Genomic DNA, 23,627 nt, shown 5'->3' on the forward strand with positions numbered 1-23,627 from the left:
ATCTGTAAACATTTAAGTGAAAAGTTGGTTTCACTAACACAATAGCTTCACCTAATATTGTATACCTCATTCAGCATTCATAGTACCCTACCTTTGTAAGGAAGGAGGAATGTATGTGAATGCCCATGTATATGCATGTAATCATATATATACATATATTTATAAATTGTATATATTATATATGCATTTTATACACACTCATACATGTAGGTTATCTAAAATTTAGCCAAGAATTTCACATATGTGATATGCCAGGTGCTACTTACTAGGCACATCCATAGAGTACCAGGCCTAGAGACAGGAAGACTCATCTTTCTGAGTTCAAATCCAGCCTCAGACAATTACTAGCTGTGTGACCCTGGGTGAGTCACTTAACCTTATTTGCCTCAGTTTCCTTATCTGCAAAATAAGCTGGAGAAAGCAATGGCAAACCACTCTAGTATCTTGGCTGAGAAAGCCTCAAATGGGGTCACAAAGAGGCAGATACAGCTGAAAAACAACTGAACAACAACAGCATACCTAGAGAAAACATGTATATACATATACATATATATATATATATATAAAACCATACACATATGGTGTGTGTATGTGACTTCTCTGACTCATCAGTCTTACCAGACTGTGTCAAAGAAGAAAATGAGGTTTGTTTGAATGACCTGACCTGTTCTTGATGAAGTCCAACTGAATCTCTGGCTTCTCCATATCCTGTTCTAGATTTCACCAGTCATCTCCTTCACATTATATTCTAGAATTTTGTGTGAACTCAGTTTCATACCAGCAAATAACTGACTTGTGGGAATCATTTACTTTCCTTACAACTGCCCTGTCAGGCTGGTACTACAGGCATTATCATGGTCATTTTACAAGTTGGGCCACTGGGGCGCAGAAAGATTAAGTGCCTTGCTCAAGGTCACACAATGTTCAAATACTAGGTCTCCTCTGATCCATCTCCTGAACCCATGTACAGCCTTCTTTCCAAGAGACAATGCCATTCCTCCCACCAACCACCCTGTCTCTTACTACCCCTTACTGTAGACTTCTCAGACAGACTAAAAAAGTAGTTCATAACAGTCCTGAACAATCAGCATTTATGAAGGAGCCCTCCTGCTGCTTGGGCTCTGTGGACCATGCCTCAACATTAGCACCAGGCTCACGGTCCCAGAATTCATAAGACAGCCCCTTGAGCCCACACCCCAGGCTGTCCTGGAGAAACGAGCATCAATCAGCACATTATTGGTATGGGGGGGGGGTGGTTAGAGGAGAGAGGCTGTCATCATACACTTCACTGCTGCTAGGTCTGGCTGGCTAAGCTGGCTGGAAAGGATCCAGGCAGTTGGCTGCAAGTCTCGTCCCAGCAGACTACACAGCATCACAAAAGGTCTGGTCAAGGAATGATGGCGCTGTGGAAATATGGGTCCTGCAAGCTGTTCTTTTGTCAAGCTCCAGAATACTGAAAAACTTATCAAAAGCTCATTCATCCAGGGCCCCAGAGCTTCAGCAGCTGTTAATGTCAATAAAAGGAAACCAAAGACTATGAAATGGTTCTTCACACAGGTCGCAAGGGAGCCGTTGTCTCTTTTCAGGTCCTTTTACCCCTCCCTGCTTTCTTCAAGGAAGAAGGAATAACAGTCTGGGGAAGAAAGAGAACTCACTTTACCTGCTGTAGACACATATACAAAAAGTAAGATAGGGCTTGGAAAGGGAAGGAGAGAGGGGAACGTACACAGGAAAAGTAACAAGGAAAGGCAGGGGAAGGAGAGAAGGAAGGGAGGTAAGAAGGAAGGAAGGAAGGAAAGAAAGAAAGAAAAAAGGGAGAGAGAAGTTATAGAGAAGGGAGGAAAAGAGGAAAAGAGGGAGAAGGAAAGGAGGGAGGGAGGAAGGGAGGGAGGAAGGAAGGATGGAAGAGAGGGAAGAATGAGGGAGAAATAAGTGACAGAGGAAGGAAGAAAAGTATAGAAAGAAGGAGAAGGAAGGGAGGGAAGAAGGAAGGGAGGGACAGAGGGAGAAAGGGAGGGAGGGAGGGAGGAAAGAAGAGAAGAAAGAAAGGAAGAAGGGAAGAAGGGAGGGAGGAAGGAAGGAAAGAAAGAAAGAAAGAAGGAAAGGAGGGAGGGAGAAGTGACAGAGAAGGAAGAAAAGGAGGAAAAGAGGGAGAAGGAAAGGAAAAAGGAAAGAAGGATGGAAGAGAGGGAGGAAAGAAGGAGAAAGAAGTAACAGAGGAAGGAAGAAAAGCATGGAAAGAAGGAGAAGGAAGGGAGGGAGGAAAGGAGGAAGGAAGGGAAGGAGGGAGGGAGGGAGAGAGAAAGAAGTGACAGAGGAAGGAAGAAAAGGAGGGAAAGAGGAAGAAGGAAGGGAGTGAAGAATAAAAAAGGGAGTGAAGGGAGGAAGGGAGGGAATGGAGGAAAGGAAGAAGAAATGAAGGAAAGGAATAAAGGAAGAAAAGAAGTAGAAGGAGGAAGAGAAAGAGGGACAAACTTCCTCAATCTCTTCTTTCTTCTTCCCAATTCATTTTTTCCTCCATTTTATAAAAAAGAGTTTTATTATTGCCTTTTGTTTTTACACTGAAGCATTTCTCTTCTATTCTGGCTTTGAATTCCTTCCTTGAAACAAAGAAAGACATTTAAACCAAACCAACTGACAAAATGAGAGGGAGAGAAGGAGCGATACTGTATACCTCCATTTGTATGCATGGAGCCTTTCCTCTCTGCTGAGGTGAGAGGAGTGTTTCATCATCAGCTTTTTGGGACCAGAATTGGGCATCACAATCAAATGGAGCCTTTCAATGCTGTTTTTGTTGTATTTCGTATGAATGATGCTCTTGGTTCTGTTCGCTTCCGTCTGCATCAGTTCATACAAGTCTTCCCACATTTTCCTGAATGTATCCTGCTCATGCTTACTCATGAAGTAATGATACTCTATGACACTTATATATTCCACTTTGTTCAACTGTTCTCCAATTTATGGGCAACCACTTCATGGGTTGGTTTTGTTTTGCTTTGCTTTTGCTATTATAACACATGCTACTAAATATTTCATGCTATGCTTTCCAAGCATCATAGAATTTAGAGCTAGAATGGACCTTAGAGGATAGTGAGAACAACTCCCTCATTTTACAGATGAGGATCCAGAAGCCCATGGAGGTTGAGTGACTTGCCCAAGGTTACACAGGTGATAAGCGTCAGAGCCAGGATTTGAACCCAGGCTCTATGAGACCAAACTCAGCATTCTTTCCACTATCTCCTGCTGCTTCTGAAGGCACGTTAGAGACTTCTCCTTGTGACGAAGCAGAATGAAAGAAGAGACATGATACATTTAATTAAAGACTTTTTAAGGGCCAAGAGTCAGATCCTAAATTGATAGCAAATTTGTTGGTAGATAGGATGGTCCCAGCTCTCCCTGGACAAACCAGAACAGCAGCTTTCTTTTCCAACAGGAGCCTGGGAAGCCAGGCTAGAGGCACTAGAGGAGCTCAGGAAAGTTAGCTCATGATGGCCACACATGTTTCTGGCTGATCTCCTGGGCCTCAAGGCTATAAATAACCAGGAACATATCTGCAGGCATTTGCACCCATCTTTCCGAAAGCTGCCATTCAGTTACAAATGAGCTGAGTTGTGACATGATCCAGGGTTCATGTGAAAAACACCTGGTGACTATGACTTTGCTTAACTCTGAACAGGCTGGAGCCCCCAGGCCCCTGCAAATTGCCTGGTGAGTGGAGGAACATTCAAATAGAAAAAAAATTAGACATCATTTGGGGGCCACAGATATCTCAGATTTGGGGCATCTTTTAGTGACAACTTCATTCCATGAAGCTGCCCAATGAACCTGTGACCATTGCCTGGATGGAGTAGAGAATTAGTGGCTATGGTATGGGCATGTTAAGATGGCCCAGAGATTATCAGGATGTATCATAGTAAAATCTTCAGAGTTCTCCCAGAAGTACTTCAGAGAGCTTCATCAATGTCACAGTAGCCTCAGTTATGCAAAGTGGCCCCTGCTTGTGAAATTAATCAGTCAATAAACATTTATTAAGTGCCTACTATGTGCCAGGCACTGTACTAAGTGCAGGGCATACAAAAAGAGGCAAAAGGCAGTCCTGGTCATCAGAGGAAAAATAGCAAATAAGTATATACAAACAAGCTAAATGCAGGATAAATAGGAAATAATAAAGGGAGGGAAGGCACTAAAATCATGAGAGGTTAGAAAAGGTTCCTGTAAAAGATGAGATTTGATGTGGGACTTAAAGGAAGTTTCTATTTGTAGCAATTCATGGTGACATCAAACTGGACTTTTCGCACATTCAACCATAAATTCGGGTGTAGAGAAGCCTGGGAAGAGTCATCAAACGAAATAAGCCAAAAGAAAAAGAGATGGGATGTGATTAGATGTGATTTCTAAGATCCTCCCAGTTCTAATATTGTAGAATATAGGAGAATATGGTAGAATATAGGAGTGGGAAGGAACCCCAGAGGCCAGCTGATCCAACCCACATCTGTTCGTGTATCTCTGATTGCAACATCCCCAAGTGGTTATCTAGCTCTGACTTAATCACCTCCAATGAAGGAAAACCCACTACTTTTCAAGGCAGCACATTCCAGTACTGGGAATTTTTTTTTTGGAGGCAATTGGGATTAAGAAATTTGCCTAGGGTCACACAGCTAGTAAGTGTCTGAGGCTGGATTTGAACTCAGGTCCTCCGGACTCCGGGTACTCTATCTGCTGTGCCACCTAATTGCCCCAGGTTTGTTTGTTTGTTTAGTGCAATTCTGTTCATTTGCTATTGCGCCATTCACACGCCAAAGGTATCTCAAGGGCCAGATTTTGTTGGGTAGATTATGTGGCACTGTTGTTGATGGTTATCTAGAGGTGCTGATAATTACAGTCTCTGTTTCAGATTTGCAAAACATTTTTCATATGTTATTTCATTTGAGCCTCGCACTAACCCTTGAGGTAGGTGCTAATATTTCCCTCTTTCTATAGATAAGGAAACTAGGAGTGAGAGAAGTTAAATGACTTATTCAGGGTCACACAGTTATTAAGTTTCTGAATCAGAATTTGAACTTAGGTCTTCCTGATTCCAAGTTTAGGGCTCTATCTACTACACCAGAAAGTTTTTCCTGAAGTAGTCTAAATCTATCTAGCTATCTATGACTATAGCGTTTAAATCTAGACGTAATTATATATAAAATTTATATGTAACACTATATATTACTTCTGTCTATTATTCCTAGCCTCCCTTCTGGGTACGAATGTGCCTGGGGTTAATAACACAATTGGAATTGTGAAGTGTTAAATTTTCATTTACCTGATGACTAAGTTATAAGGACCAAGGAAACAATGTCAGGGAGATTTTGCCTCCTTACAGCCGGTTCCAACATGGCAAAGGGAAGTCTCTGTTATGAAGGTATCATAAGAGGGTACGAAGTGTAAGGCATAGCAGAGGCTGTCTAATGAAACCCCTTCATTTTATAGATGAGGAAGAGGAAGTCCAATAAGTGGCTTGCCCAAGGTCTTATGGGCAGTAAGTGACAAGACATTCAGAAAGTTTGCCATTATGTCTGGGAGTCTCATACAGGAGACACACTAGCTGGGTTTATACCACGTAATCATTAACTTGTGGAACTGTATAATCACTTGCCCTCAGTTCTCTAGAGACCCAGAAAGAGTTAGAATTAGTCATTCACACATCAGCAAGTGTGAATAAAGATAATATCATCTGTGAGCGACACCTAAATAATGTCTATTGCAGTTTGTTGATGAGTGTGGGGTGATAATGCTTATCCAGAGAGGGGTCAAGTAGTTTTCATTTATAAATGTAATGATGAACAATTTTACTTAAATGGAAACCAGTATTTCAGAGTATCATCGATTTAGAGCTGGAAAGGATTTTTGAGATCATCTAGTACGGTGATGAGAAAACTGGGACCCAGAGAAAGGAAGTGACTTAACCAAGGTCACACAGGTAGTATCTGGCAAAACTGGGATTTGAACCCATGTTCTCTGATTTTTCAAATCAAGTGCTCTTTCCACCATAGTGCACTACTTATCCTTATGATTTGTCATTCAGCACACCCCAGAACATGAGTTAAAGCAACATAATGTCGCTAAAAAGTGTGTCGTAGGAACATTTGTAGATATAATAATAATCATATATTTCACATGAATATAGTGCTTTCCTCTCAATAGCCTGGGTTCAAATCCTGCCTCTGTCAACTAACTACCTGTGTGACCTAGGGCAAATCAAGTAACCTCTCTAGGCTTTAGTTTTTTTTTTATCTGTAAAATGGAGGTGTTGGATTAGTTAATCTTTAAGGTAGTCCCTCCCATTTCTAGCTCTATGATTTTCTGAGCCCTATGACGTAGGTAGTTGAAGTATTATTATGTCCACTATATAGATGAGGAAATTGAGGCTCAGAGAAACTAAATGACTTATGGAAAACGTAAGTGGAAAATTTCTGAATTTACTGTCCAGTTTTATTGAAAGGAAAGAGGCTGCCAAATTATGACTTCTAACCATTTGCAAGAATGTGTGTCCCTTATACAAAGAGCAGGATGTAGTAAATACATCCCCATCTAAAGGTCTGGTGATTCTCATCCTGACCTACGCTCACAATGATGAGTCGGGTTTTCCCCTCCAAAGCTATATTTCCCTCTCAGGGTTCTAGGGTTGGAGCTCAGGTTCCCATTCTGGTGTGTTTTCCTCAATATCAATCACCAGTTACAGTTAGAATCTCCCTTATATCATATAGACCCTCCATTAATTAATGTTCCAGCATCATTTAACCAATTAATATCAATTAGATTTTACAAAAGCATATTTACTGGAAAAAAATTCAAAAACCAAAGTTACAAAACATTTCCTCCCAACACCTCAGGGGACATTCTCCTCTAACCTCCTCAGTCCCTAGGAAAAGTGGGCTCAAATCTAAAGCAATTTCTTTTTTTTAAAATTAATTAATTAATTTTTAGTTTTCAACAATCACTTCCATAAGATTTTGAGTTTTAAATTTCTCTCCCTCTCTCCCCTTCCCCTTTCCCAAGATGGCTTGCAATCTGATATAAGCTCTACATGTACATTCATATTAAATATATTTTCACACTAGTCATGTTGTAAAGAAGAATTGGAATCAATGGGAGGAACCATGAGAAAGAAGAAACAAAACAAAACAAACAAAAAAAGAGAGCAAATAGTGTGCTTCGCTCTGCATTCAGACTCCATAGTCCCTTCTCTGGACGTGGGTAGCATTTTCCACCATGAGTTAAAGCAATTTCTACAAAGCATTTACAGTTAACCCTTCCACATTATGACTTTCCTCACCGAGGTTTTGATATATCACAGGTCAACATAAGTAAAATGGGAATTTGGGGGGAGTTTTGTGGAAGTCACAGATAACACACAAAGACCAGCAGAAAAAAAACACAGAAAAAGCTTAGAAACTCAGAAATGCATAAAAAATATATATAGTATTATATAATATCAACATATTTTATCTTTTAATACCATAATAATTCAGACTTCATCTCTGGTATGAAGGGAGGGCCAAAAAGTTTTATGTAGATTTTCCAGATTGTGGGGGTACCATACCCCTAATCCCCATGATGTAGAAGGGATAACTTTATACCACTATGTTCACTTAATGATTTCTCTTCTGAATGTAGCAAAGTCAATAGATGAGTCCCTTCCTGCAAGACCTGGCATCTTGGTGTCAGAGTCAGTCCACTGCTGGACTGGGTCTTAGAAGTTGTGCTGGTGGACTATAAACTCTATCTCTTGGACCTGTGGGAGACCCTCTTTCCTGATCTTTAGACACTCCTAAGGTTGTAGCCCTGTCTTCTCCATTTCACCTAAGGCAGGAAAGATTAGACATAATAAAGATGGAAGAAACAACAAGGCCATGCATTCACAGGCACCATGGCAGCAGCCTGGTTGGGGAAATAAAGTCACAAAAGCTCTGTACCCACCAGGAGGCTTACAGTAGCCCTTGTCTTCTCGCTCAAACATAGCCAGTCAGGAGAATGAAAATGGCGTTGGTTTATTAGTGCCTTTTGAATGTATTTTGGATTCCCACTGGGCAGGTAACTGAAATGCATGATATGCAGGTGGGAGATGCTCTGAAGCCCACATGGGAATTACATCAACAGAGTGCACTCACTGCAAAGCTTCTAAGGATTGGACTCTGGTCATCCTCTTCCCACCCCAATTTACATGTTTAAAATCTGAAAAGAGAAGAAGGTAGCTCAAACTGAATCCTTACTTTTACAATGTAGGTGACCTTGGGCAATTAACTTATTCTTTCTTAGCTTGAGTTTCTTCTTCTGATAAAGGATGGGGGGGAAACTTTATGGTCTCTTCTAGCTTAAATCCCGTGGTCCTCATTTCTTATGCAGCTTTCCCCAGGATTGGCTTCTGCAAGAATAGGAAGTTTGTCTATTGCCAAAAGGTTTTACGTGGTCCTAAACCAATGTAGGAGCTTTTCCTCTCAAGAAATTGGGTAACTGTGAAATGAACCATTTAGCTATCGGGCTATTTTGCTCCCCTCGTCCATCTAATCCTTCCCTACCACCAGTTCTGCTAGCTTCCTTGTGGAGCTGGCCTTGAGCCATGGAAACTCAAGGGCATGGGAAACCCTTCCCATCCTCGGGGTACTGTGGTAGCCTCTGCAGCCGGAAAAGATTTGATCACTCCTCATTTTAATTTCTAATCTATGATAAATTTGGAAATACAAAATCTTTCATTTTTCTAAGGAAATACATCCATTTCAAATGACAATCCCTTAGGTCTGAGAATAGAATATCACTTAAATTTCTTTTCTGGCCCCACCTCTGATGACTCCTCCCCAAGGAAAAATAGTCCTATTATATCTAGCATCTTTTTGATGGGGATATCATTTTTTGTCTTTGTATCTCTAATGTTTGGCACATAGTAAGTGCTTAATAAATGTTTATTGAGAGAGTAATTGTAATTGTTCACAATAACTCAAGGAGAAGACTAGAATTTTACAAGTGCAAAGTCAAAGTTGGTCATTGTATGAAATTAGGGTGAATGGAAGAGTTAGTATTTCTGCTCCCATTCCTTCTCCTCCCTTCCTTAGGGCGGTTATCTTCAAGTTGTCTTCTGCTACCAAGATTCAAAAACAGATACTTCGCATTTACATTTTGTATATATTTATTTGGCCAGCTAGGTGGGGAATGGATAGAGCACTGAGTCAGGAAGACTCATTTTTCTGAGTTCAAATCTGGCCTCAGACACTTACTGGCTGTGTGACTGGCAAGCCTCTTAACCAGGTCTGCCTCAGTTTCCTCATCTGTAAAATAAGCTGGAGAAGGAAATGGCAAACCACTCCATTATCTTTGCCAAGATAACTGCAAATGGTGTCACAAGGAATTGGACATGAATGAACAACAACAATATATTTATATAAATATGTATAATCTCCCTTAATGAAATGGGAGCTCCTTGAAAGCAGGGTTTAAGGGTTGGTTTGTTTTTTGGGGTTTGTTTGTTTTTTTTTTTTTTGGTATACCCAGAGCCTACCAGAGTCAATAGCATTTATTAAGTACCAACTGTGTGCCAGGCCCTGGGGCTATAAAGAAAGGCAAAAGAGAATCCCAGGGAGCTCACAGTCTAATGAGAGAAACAACATGAAAACAAGTGTGTACAAATAAGGTGTATGTGTATGATAAATTGGAGATAAACAGTAGAGGGAAGACATGAGAAGTAAGGGAAATCAGGTAGAAGGCAGGATCTAGGGAGGGACTTGACAGAAGTCAGGGAAACTGGAATGCAGAAATGTGGAAGGAGAGCACTCCCTTAAGGAGTATGGAGAACAGCCAGTGAAATGTCTTATTTGAGGGACAGCAAGACCAGTGCCTGGCACACAGTAGGAGTTTAATAAATGCTTATTGATTCTAGGCATCTGCCATTGATCTAGACCACGGACTGGTAAACTTTCACTTTAGACACAATTTCCATGGAACCATGGGGAAAAACCTCTGCAAATTATTTCATAAATGCCTATTATTAGAGGCACCAAACAGCATATTTCAACACTTCAAGAACACCTAGTCTTGTCAGGGTGGACACTGTCCACTAATGAAGATCAAACCCCCTCCTTATCTCAGCGGACATTTTAAGGAGTTGTTGTGGTCAAAGAATTCATGACATGTTGACTAGTCCTCTGGTGTCAAGTCTCTTTGCTATGTCATTCCCACATAATTACCCATGCTACTCATTCCCAGACCCTCTACTCAAAGGCCCTTTGGCTTGGTAGACCCTCTCAAAGCCTGTACTTTATTAGAATATCCCTCAAGAACCCAGGTTTGCCTCCATGCCATGAGGAGTCATTGGAAGACTTTGTGGCAAAACAATATATAAGTTTAATTTTGTTTTACCTTTAAGAATGTTATTGAGCCTTTCTGTTTGTATGTCAAATTCATTTCCAGATACTTCTATGCTCTACCATCAAATGAGCCTTCCTTTGTAACAAGGGAAAACAGTTAAGCAAAATCAACTCACATAGTAGCTGTCTGATAGGAGATGCAGCGTTCCATATTCATGGTCTCCCACCTCTCTAATAAAAAAAGGGGGGGGCCTGGCTTCTCCAGGGTTACCTTCAGTATTTTCAATTCTTCAGCATTCATCTTGTCAATCATTCTTTAATGAAATGCTTCGAAATTATCATGACTAAGTCTCCTGAAGAAAAGAAAAGATAACTCTTCAAATTTCTTTGTAAAGGTTAGGGATCTTGGGTGTGGAACATCATCTATGTCTGACTTTTTCCATACGTTGGTTTTCTATACATTAAATTATTATTTTTTCTCTTATTCTCAATTATAAAGGATGGCCCTTTAGGCTGGGGGAGGGGGAGGAATATAAAGGGAAATATAAGTGATATAAAAAACAGAAGTTTTTGCATTTGCATTAATTTATTACAAATGCAATTAATTGCATTTCATTTGCATTAACGTAATAATTAGTGTATGTCGTTCTCCTAGCTCCACTTATTTGCTTTGCATCAGTTCATACAAGTTTTCCCTTATACCTATCAATTTATCATACTCACTTCCATAAACTTGCTTTAATATATATGAGTATATATATATATATATATATATTCCATTAAATATTCAAGCCCCTCCAACCTACTTACAAAAGAAAAATCTTCAGTACAATAAACCCCTGTTGTCTTTTCTAAGTCCTGCCTTTCTTTGTATCCCCAGTGCTTAGCACAGTGCCTGGCATATAGTAGGTGCTTAATAAATGATTATTAAGTGACAAGTCACTTAACCTCCATTTGGCCTCCAATTCCTCACCTATAAAATGAAAGGGTCAAACGAGATGGCCTCTGAACTCACTTTCAGCTCTAAATCAATGACTCTACAATCAGGAAACTTGGTTGGACAAAGGATTTTTTTTTTCTGATGTGCAAATGGGACAGAATATTTGACATCAGGGCAATCACCCCTTGGTAATCTAAGCTGACTGGTTCCTATATAGGAGGTCCCCTAACGATATCTTTATGGAAGAGTATTTGGGGGAGAGAAATGACCAGGATAGTTTGTCCTCTATCCATGTTCTACTCAAGAAGGCAGAACCAAATGGTGAAGGAGGGAAGGGAACAAAGTAAGGGTGAAAAGGGGTGAATAAAGTGAGGCTTGAGTCACTGCCAAGGGGCAGGTTGGGGGCAGGGATATATATGAATCTGAGGAGGGCAAGACAGAGAAGCAGGCATTACCTTGGAGCAGAAGGAGCAAGAAACAAAGGTAGGCAGGCAGAGAAAGTTCTAGAGAGGTTGCTGGAAAGCCCAAGAGTGCCTTACTGTGGCTCACACATTGGCGAGAACCTGCAAATAGCCCTCAAGGGGAGACGGCTAAGGTGAGGAGGCCCTCCCTTTATTCCATCTTCTTTCCTTTAGCTCCTGGGCTTATACAATCAACAGTTTCAGGCCAGAGTTGAGAAAACCCCGGTAGCAGCCCCGGTATTGTTAAGTCTGAACATTCCAGGTGCAGGTGGAAGCCCCAGGTGGGTCTGCCCAACTTAGGTCAGCCCTCACTTCCATCTGGATCCCTGTACAGCTTGGAGTGACTTTCCAGGCCCTGGTGGCCAGGCTCCACCGCATGTAGGCTCCATCCTACAGATGCTGCTGGCCTAGCCCTTGGCCAGTGGGAACCAATAGAAAGCAAAGTGACTGAGTTTACTCCATATGCTTATTCTCCATTCCCAGTTCATTCTCCAGATAGCTCCGAGGTTCTAGAGAACACAGTTTGAGAGAACTGTGCAACTCAACCCATGCAACCCATGCAACTCAGAAGCTTCCTGATGGTTAATTCAGAGACCCACACCCACCCCAGCCCTGCCCCTTAAAGTCCAAGAATGAAGAAACAGTAGCCAATTTGAAGTGGTTGTTTATTTATTAAGTACCTACTATATGCCAGACACTGTGCTAAGCACTTTACCAACGTTATCTCATTTGATTTTCTTAACAACCCTGGGAGGTAAGTGCTATTACTATCCCTATTTTACAGTTGAGGAAATTGAGGCAGCTAGAGTTAGTGTTGGAAGCCAGATTTTAATTCAGATATTTTGTAGCCTCCATTTCCAGCGCTCTATTTAATTCATTTGAAGGTATCATTTTTAAAAATTCAGTTTTATTTTATTTTGGGGGCTACATTCCCTCCCTCCCACTTCCCCTTCCTCCCTACCCCATTAAGAAAGCAAGAAAAACAAAACCTACCACAAAAATGTATAGTCAAGCAAAACAATTTCTTAAATTGGCCATATCCCAAAAAAGAAATGTCTTAATCTGCACTCTGGTTCCATCACCTCTCTACCTGGAGGTGGGTAGCATGTTTAATCATGATTTAAGTTATCATTTTTAGCCTTATCCTACAGAATATATTTTAGCAGTGTTTATTTTTAAAATAGCTATGATTCACTGCTGTCAGCAACTTTCTTCCTCCTCAGATGCAGATCTCAACTATTAATGCCTCGGGAGATAGCTTCATAAATTGCTGTGACCCCCCCCCTCCCCTACAGCCTTAACTAGCGGGTCAATTCTCCTCTAAATGCAGTTTGCATTTAGAGTCCATGTTTGGACTGGGTCCATGTTTGAAAATTTTCAGTTTGGCAAACTATGCCAGAGACTGCGGTCCATTGACTTAGCCAGTGATGATCCAGAATGCCCTCCACACCAAGATAAGTCATCCAAAAACTTGAATAGATATTTAAAGACACTAGTCCACCTTAAAGAAATAAATGATAAAGTAATTGAACACATAGGGGCTTCACCTTTCTCTTTCTGTTGCAACTCCAGGAGTGGCAAAACAGATCTGGCTGCTATCTATTATGAGCGCATTGACGTAGAAGGGCATCATTATGGTCCTTCATCGACTCAGAGGAAAAATGCCCTTAGAGCTGTGGATGCCATCCTACGACATATGTTCAAGTGGATCCAGGTGACCTAAAGCAAGGAAAAAAATGTGTGTCAGCTGTCCTGCCTTTCTCTCTCCTTACTCTTTCTTTTGTCTTCTTGACTGTCCCATTCCTTCAAGGCAGTCCCTCTCGTTATTAGCTCCCTACAAGGTAAGTGATAAAGCAACAAAAGCCCACATGTGCATGCTGGTGGGTTGCATGCTATCTCTCAGCTGGGCCTTTGATGGTTTTCTTTCCTTCATTCAAGGGATGAAGCCCCAGGAAGCAAAAGGCTGTTGACATCCAGTCATGGCCACAATATCGACATAAGCTTGAGCTACATTATTCTAAGACCTCACCGACAGACCTGGTTCAGATCGCCAGAATCCCGCTATTATGGGCAGCCTGGTTGGTCCAGTCTAGTGGGAAGCTCACAGGAGTGGTAGTCAGTAGACGAGGATTCTCTTCCCAACTCCATCATTCACTGGCTATGTGACCTTAGAGCAACCCCCTTACACCCTTCACATATGTCTCATTTCTGTAACTATAAATCTAGGATAATGATATCTGCATACGGGTTTGTTGACATATGTCAAAGTTCTTCAAGGTGATAAGAGACGTTTGAAAGCTTTTTGAAAAGAAAAAAAAGCACCAAGCCAAAATTGTTTAAATCAGCCAGTCAATAAAAACTTATTAAATACCTTCTATCTACCAGGCGGAGTGCTAAGTGCTGGGGATGTTAAAAAAAAATTCGGGGCAAAAGACAGTTACCAGGCTTACAGACTAATGGGGGAAACAACCATGTACAATGTGTGTTTATATGCATGTATATGTACACGTATATGTATATGCAAGGATGTGTACATATACATATGTTTATATATACACGTATGTGTGCATGCGCATGTATGTGTATTGTTTGTATGTATATGTGTAGATGTGTATGTGTGTATAGATATGGATGTGTATATATGTATACACACATACATACACACATATACCTATATGTACACATAAATATATACATATATATAGGATAAATAGGAAATAATCAATAGAGGGAAGGCCTAGCATTAAGGAGAATCAGGAAAAGCATCTCAAACTTTTGGGTCTAAAGATCATTTTATACTCATTTTCCCCCAGTACACTACATGGAGATTTTAATTTATTTTTAAATTCTTAAATATTTTATTTTTTCCAATTACATGTAAAAATTTTTAACATTCATTTTTTAAAATGCTGATTCCAAATTCTCTCCTTCCTTCCCTTCCTCCACTTCTCCATCACTGAAAAGGCAAACAATTTGATATAGTTATACATGTGCAGTCATGTAAAACATATTCCCGTATTAGTCATGTTCATTTTATATTCAAATGTTATTGACGACCCCAAAGAGATTTTATATGGGTTACATCTATTGATATTTACTATTTTAGAAATTAAAATGTCTTAGCATTATTATGAAAATAATTTTGACTTCTCAGAATCCCTGAAAGCATCTTAGGAACTTCTGAGGGTCCTTGGACCACACTCTGAGAACCACTTGTTTAAAGTAATTGGCCTCAGATCTGTGCTTCCATATTATACATGTCATAGTGCTACCATGAGTGATTTTGAGCCATGAATCAACAGGTGACCTTGTTTGGTTGATTTTTAGAGAAAATGCATGACATAGATAGTAATACTTCAGAATTTATAGTTAGGAAAACTTTTTAGAAGAAACGATTTATTCTTTATCTCCTGCAAATCAATAGAACACTGAAGTCAGAATTAAGAAAATCTTACAGAATTTCAAGGAGGAAGAAGATCTTTCTCTTCTGATTATAACCATTGTCTCCATCAATTCAACAGGAGAGGGGACTGCAAGATACCCTCGATATCATTCTCTTCTCCGATCATGGAATGACCGACATTTTCTGGATGGACAAAGTGATTGAGCTGAAAGAACACATTAACCTGAGCGATCTGCTGCAAATGAAGGACCGGGGACCTGTTGTGAGCCTTTGGCCAGTGCCTGGGAAACATTCAGAGGCAAGAAGTATTGTATCAATGGCAGGGGGGAAGGGTTGCAGAGAGATTCTCTTTTGCTATTTAACTCTTATTATTTCTGATAGTAAAGTATTTGGGGGCAGAGGGACACGGTGCGTTATATCCCAGGGATTAGCCCTCAAGCTGCATCAGTATCTGGATAAGGAAGAGGAGGCATTTGAGTTGGCTTCATGCTTCATTCAGTACTGGTATACAATAGTCAAACTAGCCCATTTTGTGTATGTGTGTGTGTGTGGGGGGGGTCATTAGAGGAAGTCAAAATATTCTGCCTAGAGAATAAAAGGTTTGGGCAAGGTGGAAGGGAGGCATGAAAACTACTTTAAAGTAGGTGAACACAGTGATGTAAAAGATAGATTAGACTTTTTTGGTTTGGAACCAGAGAGGGCAGAACTAGAAGCAAAGGGTGGTAGTTGGAGGGAGACAAATTTTGATTGAGTATAAAGAAAAAACGTCTAACAATTAGAGCTGTCCAGAAGTGGAGTGGGCTGCCTTGGGAGGTGATAGTGAGCTGAGAGAGGTCTTTAAGTAATACCTGGATGACCACTTGTCCAGGATGTAGTAGAAGCGATCCCTGTTCAGGTATGGATAAGATCAAATAACCTCTGAGATCTCTTTTAATTTCGAGATCCGTTGATTCTGTGTGCTCAACGCACAAGTTGCCTTTTGAAGGAGTTGCTATCTACAATTCTATAATGCTCTGCTTCTCTTATTAATCCACTTATTTTAGCTGGTACTATTTGGTTTAAAAAATAATTAGAAATAATGGACTCATGTTTACATGGCTGACTAATTTTATGTCAGCAGTTGAATAATGATCCCTCCAACCAGAGAAAGGCATTTTAGGGTTTTGTGATCTCATTTGGAAATGGTGTAAAGGCTGTCATTGGAGGAACTTTGGTGTCCACCTGGCACCCAACTCTCATCCATGGCTCCAAGAAACTGTAGCATGCACAGCAGCCGCACCCCACTAAGCTAGCTCAGCAGACAGGCTAAACCAGGTAAAGGGTAACCAGTAGAGATCAAACCCATTAGTGAGTTAGGGGGCTGTCTCCCTAAAGCAGTTGAAAACTTCCCCTGGCAGAATGGACAAATGGGAACAGTTTGTTCCAATGGCCATGAAAGTGGCTGGAAGCAGGTGTTGTGGAGTGCTTAGAGCCATCAAAGACACCAAGGTCATCCACTGTATCTTGGGGCCATTGCCAGTCATCTTGACTTTTGTCCTGCCACTGGACTTTGATGACTCAGGAAACGTGAGGCTGATGACTTTGCACAATTCTGCCTCGCTTAAATCCAATTCACATGCAAGTCAAGACATCACCTGTGATATCACTGGTCCTCCTTGAAAATGAAGGACAAACAACAAAGACTAGAAAAGAAAGGGGTACTACCATGATGAGACCAAATAGTAACTGATAAATATCCTGTTTGCTCTATCAAGTTCCATGTCTTGTCAAGATAATGGAAGGAAGGCAGATTTATGGGGCAACAGGAATAGGTGTCACCCGGAGTGGGCAGGCATAGATAGGTTGTGATCTCTTTTAGTGGAGGGAGAGTAAGCACACCGATGTGATCACAGATGCATTGGATTATTGGACTGACTACCTACCAATTTATAAATGGACCAGTGACCATTAGCTGCCCCCGTAAGTCTTACCCTGCTCTTGCACTGCAGCTGCCAGTCTGGGGGACATTTCCATGTATAGAAAACAAACAGACTGGTATAATCACTGCAGCCACCAATGGGATATTTTGAGATAACTACATAGAATTCCTCCTCATTGTCCTCCTCCTGCTTCTTCTTCTTCTTCTTCTCCTTCTTCTTCTTCTTCTTCTTCTCCTTCTTCTTCTTCTCCTTCTTCTTCTTCTTCTTCTTCTTTTTCTTCTTCTTCTTCTCCTTCTTCTTCATCTCATTACCAGCCCTCATCATTCTGGTCTTCTTCCTCTCGATGCTCTAAGGTTTTTCAGTGCCCTTCTGAAGATGTGGTGCCCAGCAATGAACTCAATGCTCCAAACATGGTCTAGCTGGGGCAAAGTTACAGGTGCACAATTACCTACCTTCTTGTGGGCCACAGTGTGTACCAAGACTAAGATGGAAGAAATGGGTTGGCCGTTGCTTAGATTTTGCTTCAGACACAAGTGCATTTGTACCAAATGAGATGAAGCCTTTGCTACCAACCCCTCTACCTCCTGCTGTACAGTCAGTTTCTCTTAGAAATGGGTCAGGCAGCTGCTCAAAACCGTTGCTTATCATAAAACACACTTTAAAACTTTAAAGACTATTGGCACATCTTATGAACTTCATTTCAACAAGGAAAAAAGCCTCAAGCCTGGTAGACAGAGACCACCATAAACCCAGAGAGCATAAGGAGGATTTAATGACACCTTTGAAAAGTAAATGAGAGAAACAAAGATAATCATAAATAAACCTCCATCCAAAACCTAGTCAGACACCTTTGCCAAAAGGCATTGTCTTCTACACATAAAAAGTTACAAGTTCAAGAGCTTATGGAACAGAAGTTTATGTTGCGTGTCTAAGGAAAACCCAAGGACTGTATGCTGAAAACCTCCATTTTAGTTAAAGAGGACTTCCTATTTAAATTGAAGTCATTTGATAAAAGCTGAAAAATAAAACCCCTCTTTACAGGAGTTCTATTACATTTTCTGCAGTTTTCCAACAGAGATTTTTATATGAAGATATATGCTATGATTTCATTTGATTTCTTGCCTATCCCCACCATGGGCAGAGATTTCCATTCACAGCTCTTGTGACTACCTAGGCCAAATTCTCCTCTCTGGTCACCATTTTCCCTTATGTATTGTACCCTCCTATTAGATTATAAGCTCCCTGAGGACAAGGAATGTCTCACTTGTACTTGTAGTGCCAATATTTAGTGCAGGGCCTGGAACATAGTGGGAGTTTATCTGACAACAAACAGTTATTAAGTATCAAGTGTATTCCAGATACTGTGCTAAGCACTGAATAGGTTTTGGGGATACCATTCCTCCTGATTTTCCTCCTACCTATCTGACCATTCTTTCTCAGTCTTCTTTGCTGGATCCTCATCCAAAGAACATCCTCTAACCATAGGTGTCTCGTGGAGTTCCATCCTTGGCTTTCCTCTCTTCTCCCTCTGTACTACTTTACTTGGCAATCTCATCTGCTCCCATGGATTTAGTTACCTCTCTATGCTGATGATTTCCAATCTCTCACCTCCAACTGCCTTGTAGACATCTCAGTCTGGATGTTCAGTAGACATCTTAAACTTAATATGGCCAAAATAGAACTCATTATTTTCCCCTCTAAAGTCCCTCCCATTCCTACCTTCTCCATCACTGTAGAGGGCAACATCATTTTCCCAGTCCTCAGAATCACAACCTAGGAGTCTTCCTTGCCTCCTTACTACCTCTCACCCCTCCATATCCAATCTGTTGCCAAGACCTGCTGATTTTTGCCTTTGCAACATCTCTCAAATAAACCCCTTTCTGTCCTTTGACACCACCACCACACTGGTTCAGGCCTTCATCACCTCACATCTAGACTCTTGCAATAATTTGCTGGTGGATCTGCCTGACTCAGGCATATCTCTCCCCACTCCAATTTATCCTTCATTCAGCCACCAAAGTGATTTTCCTAAAGTTCAGGCTAAACCATATCACTCCCCTACTCAATAAAATCCAGTGGCTCCATATCACTTCCAGGATCAGATACAAAATTCTGTGTTTGGTGTTCAAAGACTTTAATAACCTAGCCCTTTTCTAATCAACACAATTATAAATGTGTCACCCACTTAAAGTATAACCACTTAAAATCTTCAATTGTGTGGATGATATACTCTTGTATAGACCAACTGAATGAATTAAGACAGGCCCTGGTGTATGTAAGTGTATGTATATGTATATATATATATATGTATACACACACACATATATATGTATATATATGTATATATATACACATACATACATATGCATATATACATACACACACACACAGTTAGAAGACATAAGTCACCTGCACCTTAGTCTAAACAAGCAAGAAAACCCTTCCTCTTCCGCGTCTTAGACTCTTTCCTCCAGTTGTACCTATCCTTCAGTTGAGAAGCTCCCTCAGCACCACCGCACCTTCTGTGCCGCAATGGTAAAAACAACTTTCCCATGGCCTTTACAAATGGCTTCTTCTTTAGTGGGCCCTTTGCACCATTAGCCAGATTGTGAGGATCCGGCTAAGATTAAGATCATCCAGTTTAGGACCTCAATTGTTCATTAAAAACCAGGGACAATTTAACACGTTAATCTTGGGTTTCCTTGACAGGTAGCTAACAAGCTGAAGCTGGTGGAACACATGACTGTTTATGAGAAAGAGGCAATTCCCACCAGGTTTCATTACAAGAAAGGAAAATTTGTGTCTCCTCTGACGTTAGTGGCTGATGAAGGCTGGTTTATCACTGAGGTAAAGTATGGACAGTATGCTAAGGATAAATAGTAAAAATTATTCAGTGCCTTAAAAGTCTGTGGTTAATGAGTAATATGGAATTATGTTTTACATGATTGTACATATATAACCTATTATTACCTTTCTAGGGAGGGGAAAGGAGAGGGAAGGAGGGAGGAAATTTAGAATTCAACTTTTAAAAAATGAATGTTAAAAACTGTCTTTAGGGGTAGCTAGGTAGTGTAATGGATAGAGCACCGGCCCTGGAGTCAGGAAGATCTGAGTTCAAATCCAATCTCAGACTAGACACTTGACACTTACTAGCTGTGTGACCCTAGGCAAGTCACTTAACCCTAATTGCCTTGCCAAAAAAAAAAAAAAGTCTGTACAAGTAATTGGAAAAAATAAAATCTAGTTACACATAAATAAGATGCTTGTTAACACCCCCACCAAAGTATGTGGTTAAGCACTCCCTCATCTGCCCCCACATGCCAAGGACCAAGCAAACACCAGGTAGAGGAAGGGCAATCCCTGCCTTGAGAGGAAATTTGTTGGTTTTAAGTGAATTTTTAAAAATTCTATTCTGAATTTAATGAGAGAAAAAGAGAGAAAGAAAATAGAAACATTTCCATATTGTTTCTTCTTAACATTTTTAAAGCACCCGCAATTTCCTGAGTATTCTACATATCAGAGAGGAAGAAAATCATGTGCTTTAAGCTAATGAAACCCTAAAAACCCAAAGGACAAATATACATGCAGACAGGAAAGTGGATGGGACTTTAAGCTTGAAGTCAGAAGGACCTAGGTTCATGGCCTACCTCAGACACTTCTTAATTGTGGGAACTCAGGCAAATCCTCTGGGCCTGAGTTTCCTCATCTGTAAAATGAGAGGGTTGGACTAGCTGATCTGTAAGGCCACTTCTAGCTGAAAAATGTATGATGCCATGAATCAAACAACAAGGATCTGAATTCTGGTTCTGCCATTGGCAAGCTCTGTAATCTTGAGCAAATCTCTTTGCCATAAAACCCCATATAGGTCTGGGGGTCAGAGGACTTAAATCCCACCTCTGATGCTTACTACCTGCGTGACCTTTGGTGAATCACTCACTATCTATGGGCCTCATTTTCCTCATCTGGAAAAACCGGACTGCATGATTCTTTCTAGTTCTAGATTTATGGCCATGTGACTTCTCTGCACTTCATTTTCCTCAGTTGTTGAATCTGATAATTTGTTACATCTCTTCCTGTTTGAAATCCTGTAATCACACAGGCATGCAGAGATGAGCCGTACATGCTTAATACATCCCACCCTTCTCCCTACCTCTTCACTGCCCTCTTCTCCATGGAAGTAAAGAGTAAGAAGAAATGAGGGCAAGGGGAAAATTCTGATGGTGTTTTATTCCTGAGAGAGAAGTACACTAAACAGTGGTTTTCAATGTAACTGAAATCCCACACAGAAGATAAACATGAAAAACATTTTAAGTAAACTGCAAACTTAAAAAAACCTCACTAATTATTGATAATTACTTTAGTAGACGCTGTTATTTGCATCTGTCTTTCAGACTCTTTCCTTTTTTTTAATGGTTTTTCCTGATAACCTCAACTATGTGGGAATTCTTTTATTTCCTCTTCCATAAATGTTTTATTTCCATTATTAGGAGCTAGTAAGGGAAATGATGCCTTGAGATCCTACTTTAATGAACTATTGAGGTTTTATTTATTTTTCTGCTAAAAATCTCAAGAAAGAGACCTTGAACACACTGTCTTTCCTTATTGGTTCAGACTTTCTCTTTGAAGTCTCTAGTGTTTATTATAGTTTCTTGGCTGCCAAAAATTGAAAACTCTCTCCTACATCCCTGGTCGCTGCTCTGTGCCAGGGCTATTAATCTCTCACATTCCTGTTTGCAAAATAGGCCCACAAATGGAAAAAGAATATTGCATATTGCTACTTAACCGACATGCCAGCCCATGTGATCAAGCTCTTTTGTTGGGCCACACCTCACATCTGTGCTCTCTCTCTCTCTCTCTCTCTCTCTCTCATGCATGGTCTCTCTGGTCTTGCATTAGAATTGTTAGCCATGATTGCTTCCTGCTTTTGACATGATTAGAAAAACAGCTGAGTCAGTGACAGCTGATAGTGGTTTGGTTGGGGCCAACTGTTGAAATCCCATAATTCTAGCCTGTTTCCCCTCTCCTTCCCCAACACGTCCTCACTCTCTATCCCCCAGCCTTGCAAACCTTGAACATTTGGTCTCCTTCGTGTTGTTTTTGATGAACCCAGGCCCACTTTTATAATGGTGGAGATCGTAGTGGTAAAAGTCCTATTCCCAATCAGGAATTGATTGAAAGTGACAAGTGGTCCTGACGGTCAGATGCCTGTGTCCATTTTCTTCTTCCGTCTTTCCAAGCGCCATTAGTGAAGTAGCGACAGAAAGGGAAGCAGGTTTTCATTTGTGAGAGAGAATTGTGCAGTGGTCCAGGGCACCGGCTGATAGTTACTTTTTACCTCAAGAAAATAAGGCAGAGAGGCAGTGCTGTAAAGGATCTAGGCTTCAATCTCAGATCTGCCACTTGGAACGTGGAATTCTAACAAGAGAACTGGAAGAGATTTTAGATGTCATCTTCTCCAACCCTCTCATTTTACAGATGAAAAACTGAGGCCCTGGGAGGTTAAGGGACTGAGATTAAGGAGCAAGTCAGGATTTGAACTTTGGTCCCCTGACTCCAGATTCAGTACCACACAGGCTGCCAGCTATGTAGGCTGGAAGGGACTAAAGTTGCATGAAAAACCAGTCTCTAACACTTTGACACTTACTAACTGTGTGACCCTGGGCAAGTCACTTAACCCCAATTGCCTAAAAAGAAAAAAAAGAAAAAAAAAAGAAAAACCAGTCTCTCCTTTCTTCTTGATTGTTTCATATCACTTTGTCTGGATGACTCCTTCTCTGACTCTCCCATCTGTTAGTTAGTTACCTGTGCATGTATGAGATTGTCAGCTCCTTGAAAACAGAACTTGCCTGTCTTTATATTTATAGGTCCTAATTCAAGTCTTGCACATAGTAAGCAATGTCGAATTACACTGAAATTCTGGTGACTTCATTGTTGGGGCACTGCATATCATTTTTGAATCATAAAACACAGCTACTAACTTGATAGTCTTAAAAAATAGAGCTTGACCATGTTATTTTCCCTTTACCTCAAAAATTTTCAGCAGCTCCCTATTGCCCTTAAGGATAAAATGCAACATCTTCATCTTGGCTTTTTAAAGCCTTTTACAATCTGGCTCCTTTTCAGTCTTATTTCATAATATTTCTCTACATGAACTCACTCTTGTTTCTCTTCCTTTCCATTCATATTGTCATGACAAAAATTCTGGACCTCCGCTGCAGCCTGGCCTGCTAGCTATTAAGCATATGCACCATTTCATCTTTGGCCTTTGTGCCTTGGCAAGGGCTGTTCCCCATGTCTGGAATGGCCTCTTGCCTTACCTCTGCCTGGTTTTCCTCCAGCTCAGGTACTATTTCCTCCATGAGACCTTTTGTGGGTTCCACAATAATTAGCATTCTTTCTTCTTTAAAAACACACTTTATATCATCAATCTGTACATACTCTGAATATGCTTGTAGACGTGAATGAAGCTCTTGGGGGAAGGATCTCTCATTTTTGTCTTGGCAACTCCAGTGCCAGATAATAATAGTTAGTAAATGTTTTTCTAATTAGATTTATTGAACTGAA

General features: G+C 40.6%; 1 protein-coding gene across 1 annotated transcript in view; it reads left to right on the forward strand.

Moving 5' to 3' along the window:
• ENPP6 (ectonucleotide pyrophosphatase/phosphodiesterase 6) overlaps positions 1–23,627 on the forward strand; it is a 169,801-nt gene that overhangs the window by 110,997 nt on the left and 35,177 nt on the right. The window contains exons 4-6 of the mRNA XM_027837601.1: positions 13,314–13,455; positions 15,263–15,442; positions 19,773–19,910. Of these exons, the coding sequence (XP_027693402.1) occupies positions 13,314–13,455; positions 15,263–15,442; positions 19,773–19,910 (460 nt within the window). The remainder of the gene's footprint in view (positions 1–13,313; positions 13,456–15,262; positions 15,443–19,772; positions 19,911–23,627) is intronic.

The sequence above is a fragment of the Vombatus ursinus genome, unplaced genomic scaffold (assembly GCF_900497805.2).
Source record: "Vombatus ursinus unplaced genomic scaffold, bare-nosed wombat genome assembly UNPS02014821.1, whole genome shotgun sequence".
NCBI classification, from domain to species: Eukaryota; Metazoa; Chordata; class Mammalia; order Diprotodontia; family Vombatidae; genus Vombatus; species Vombatus ursinus.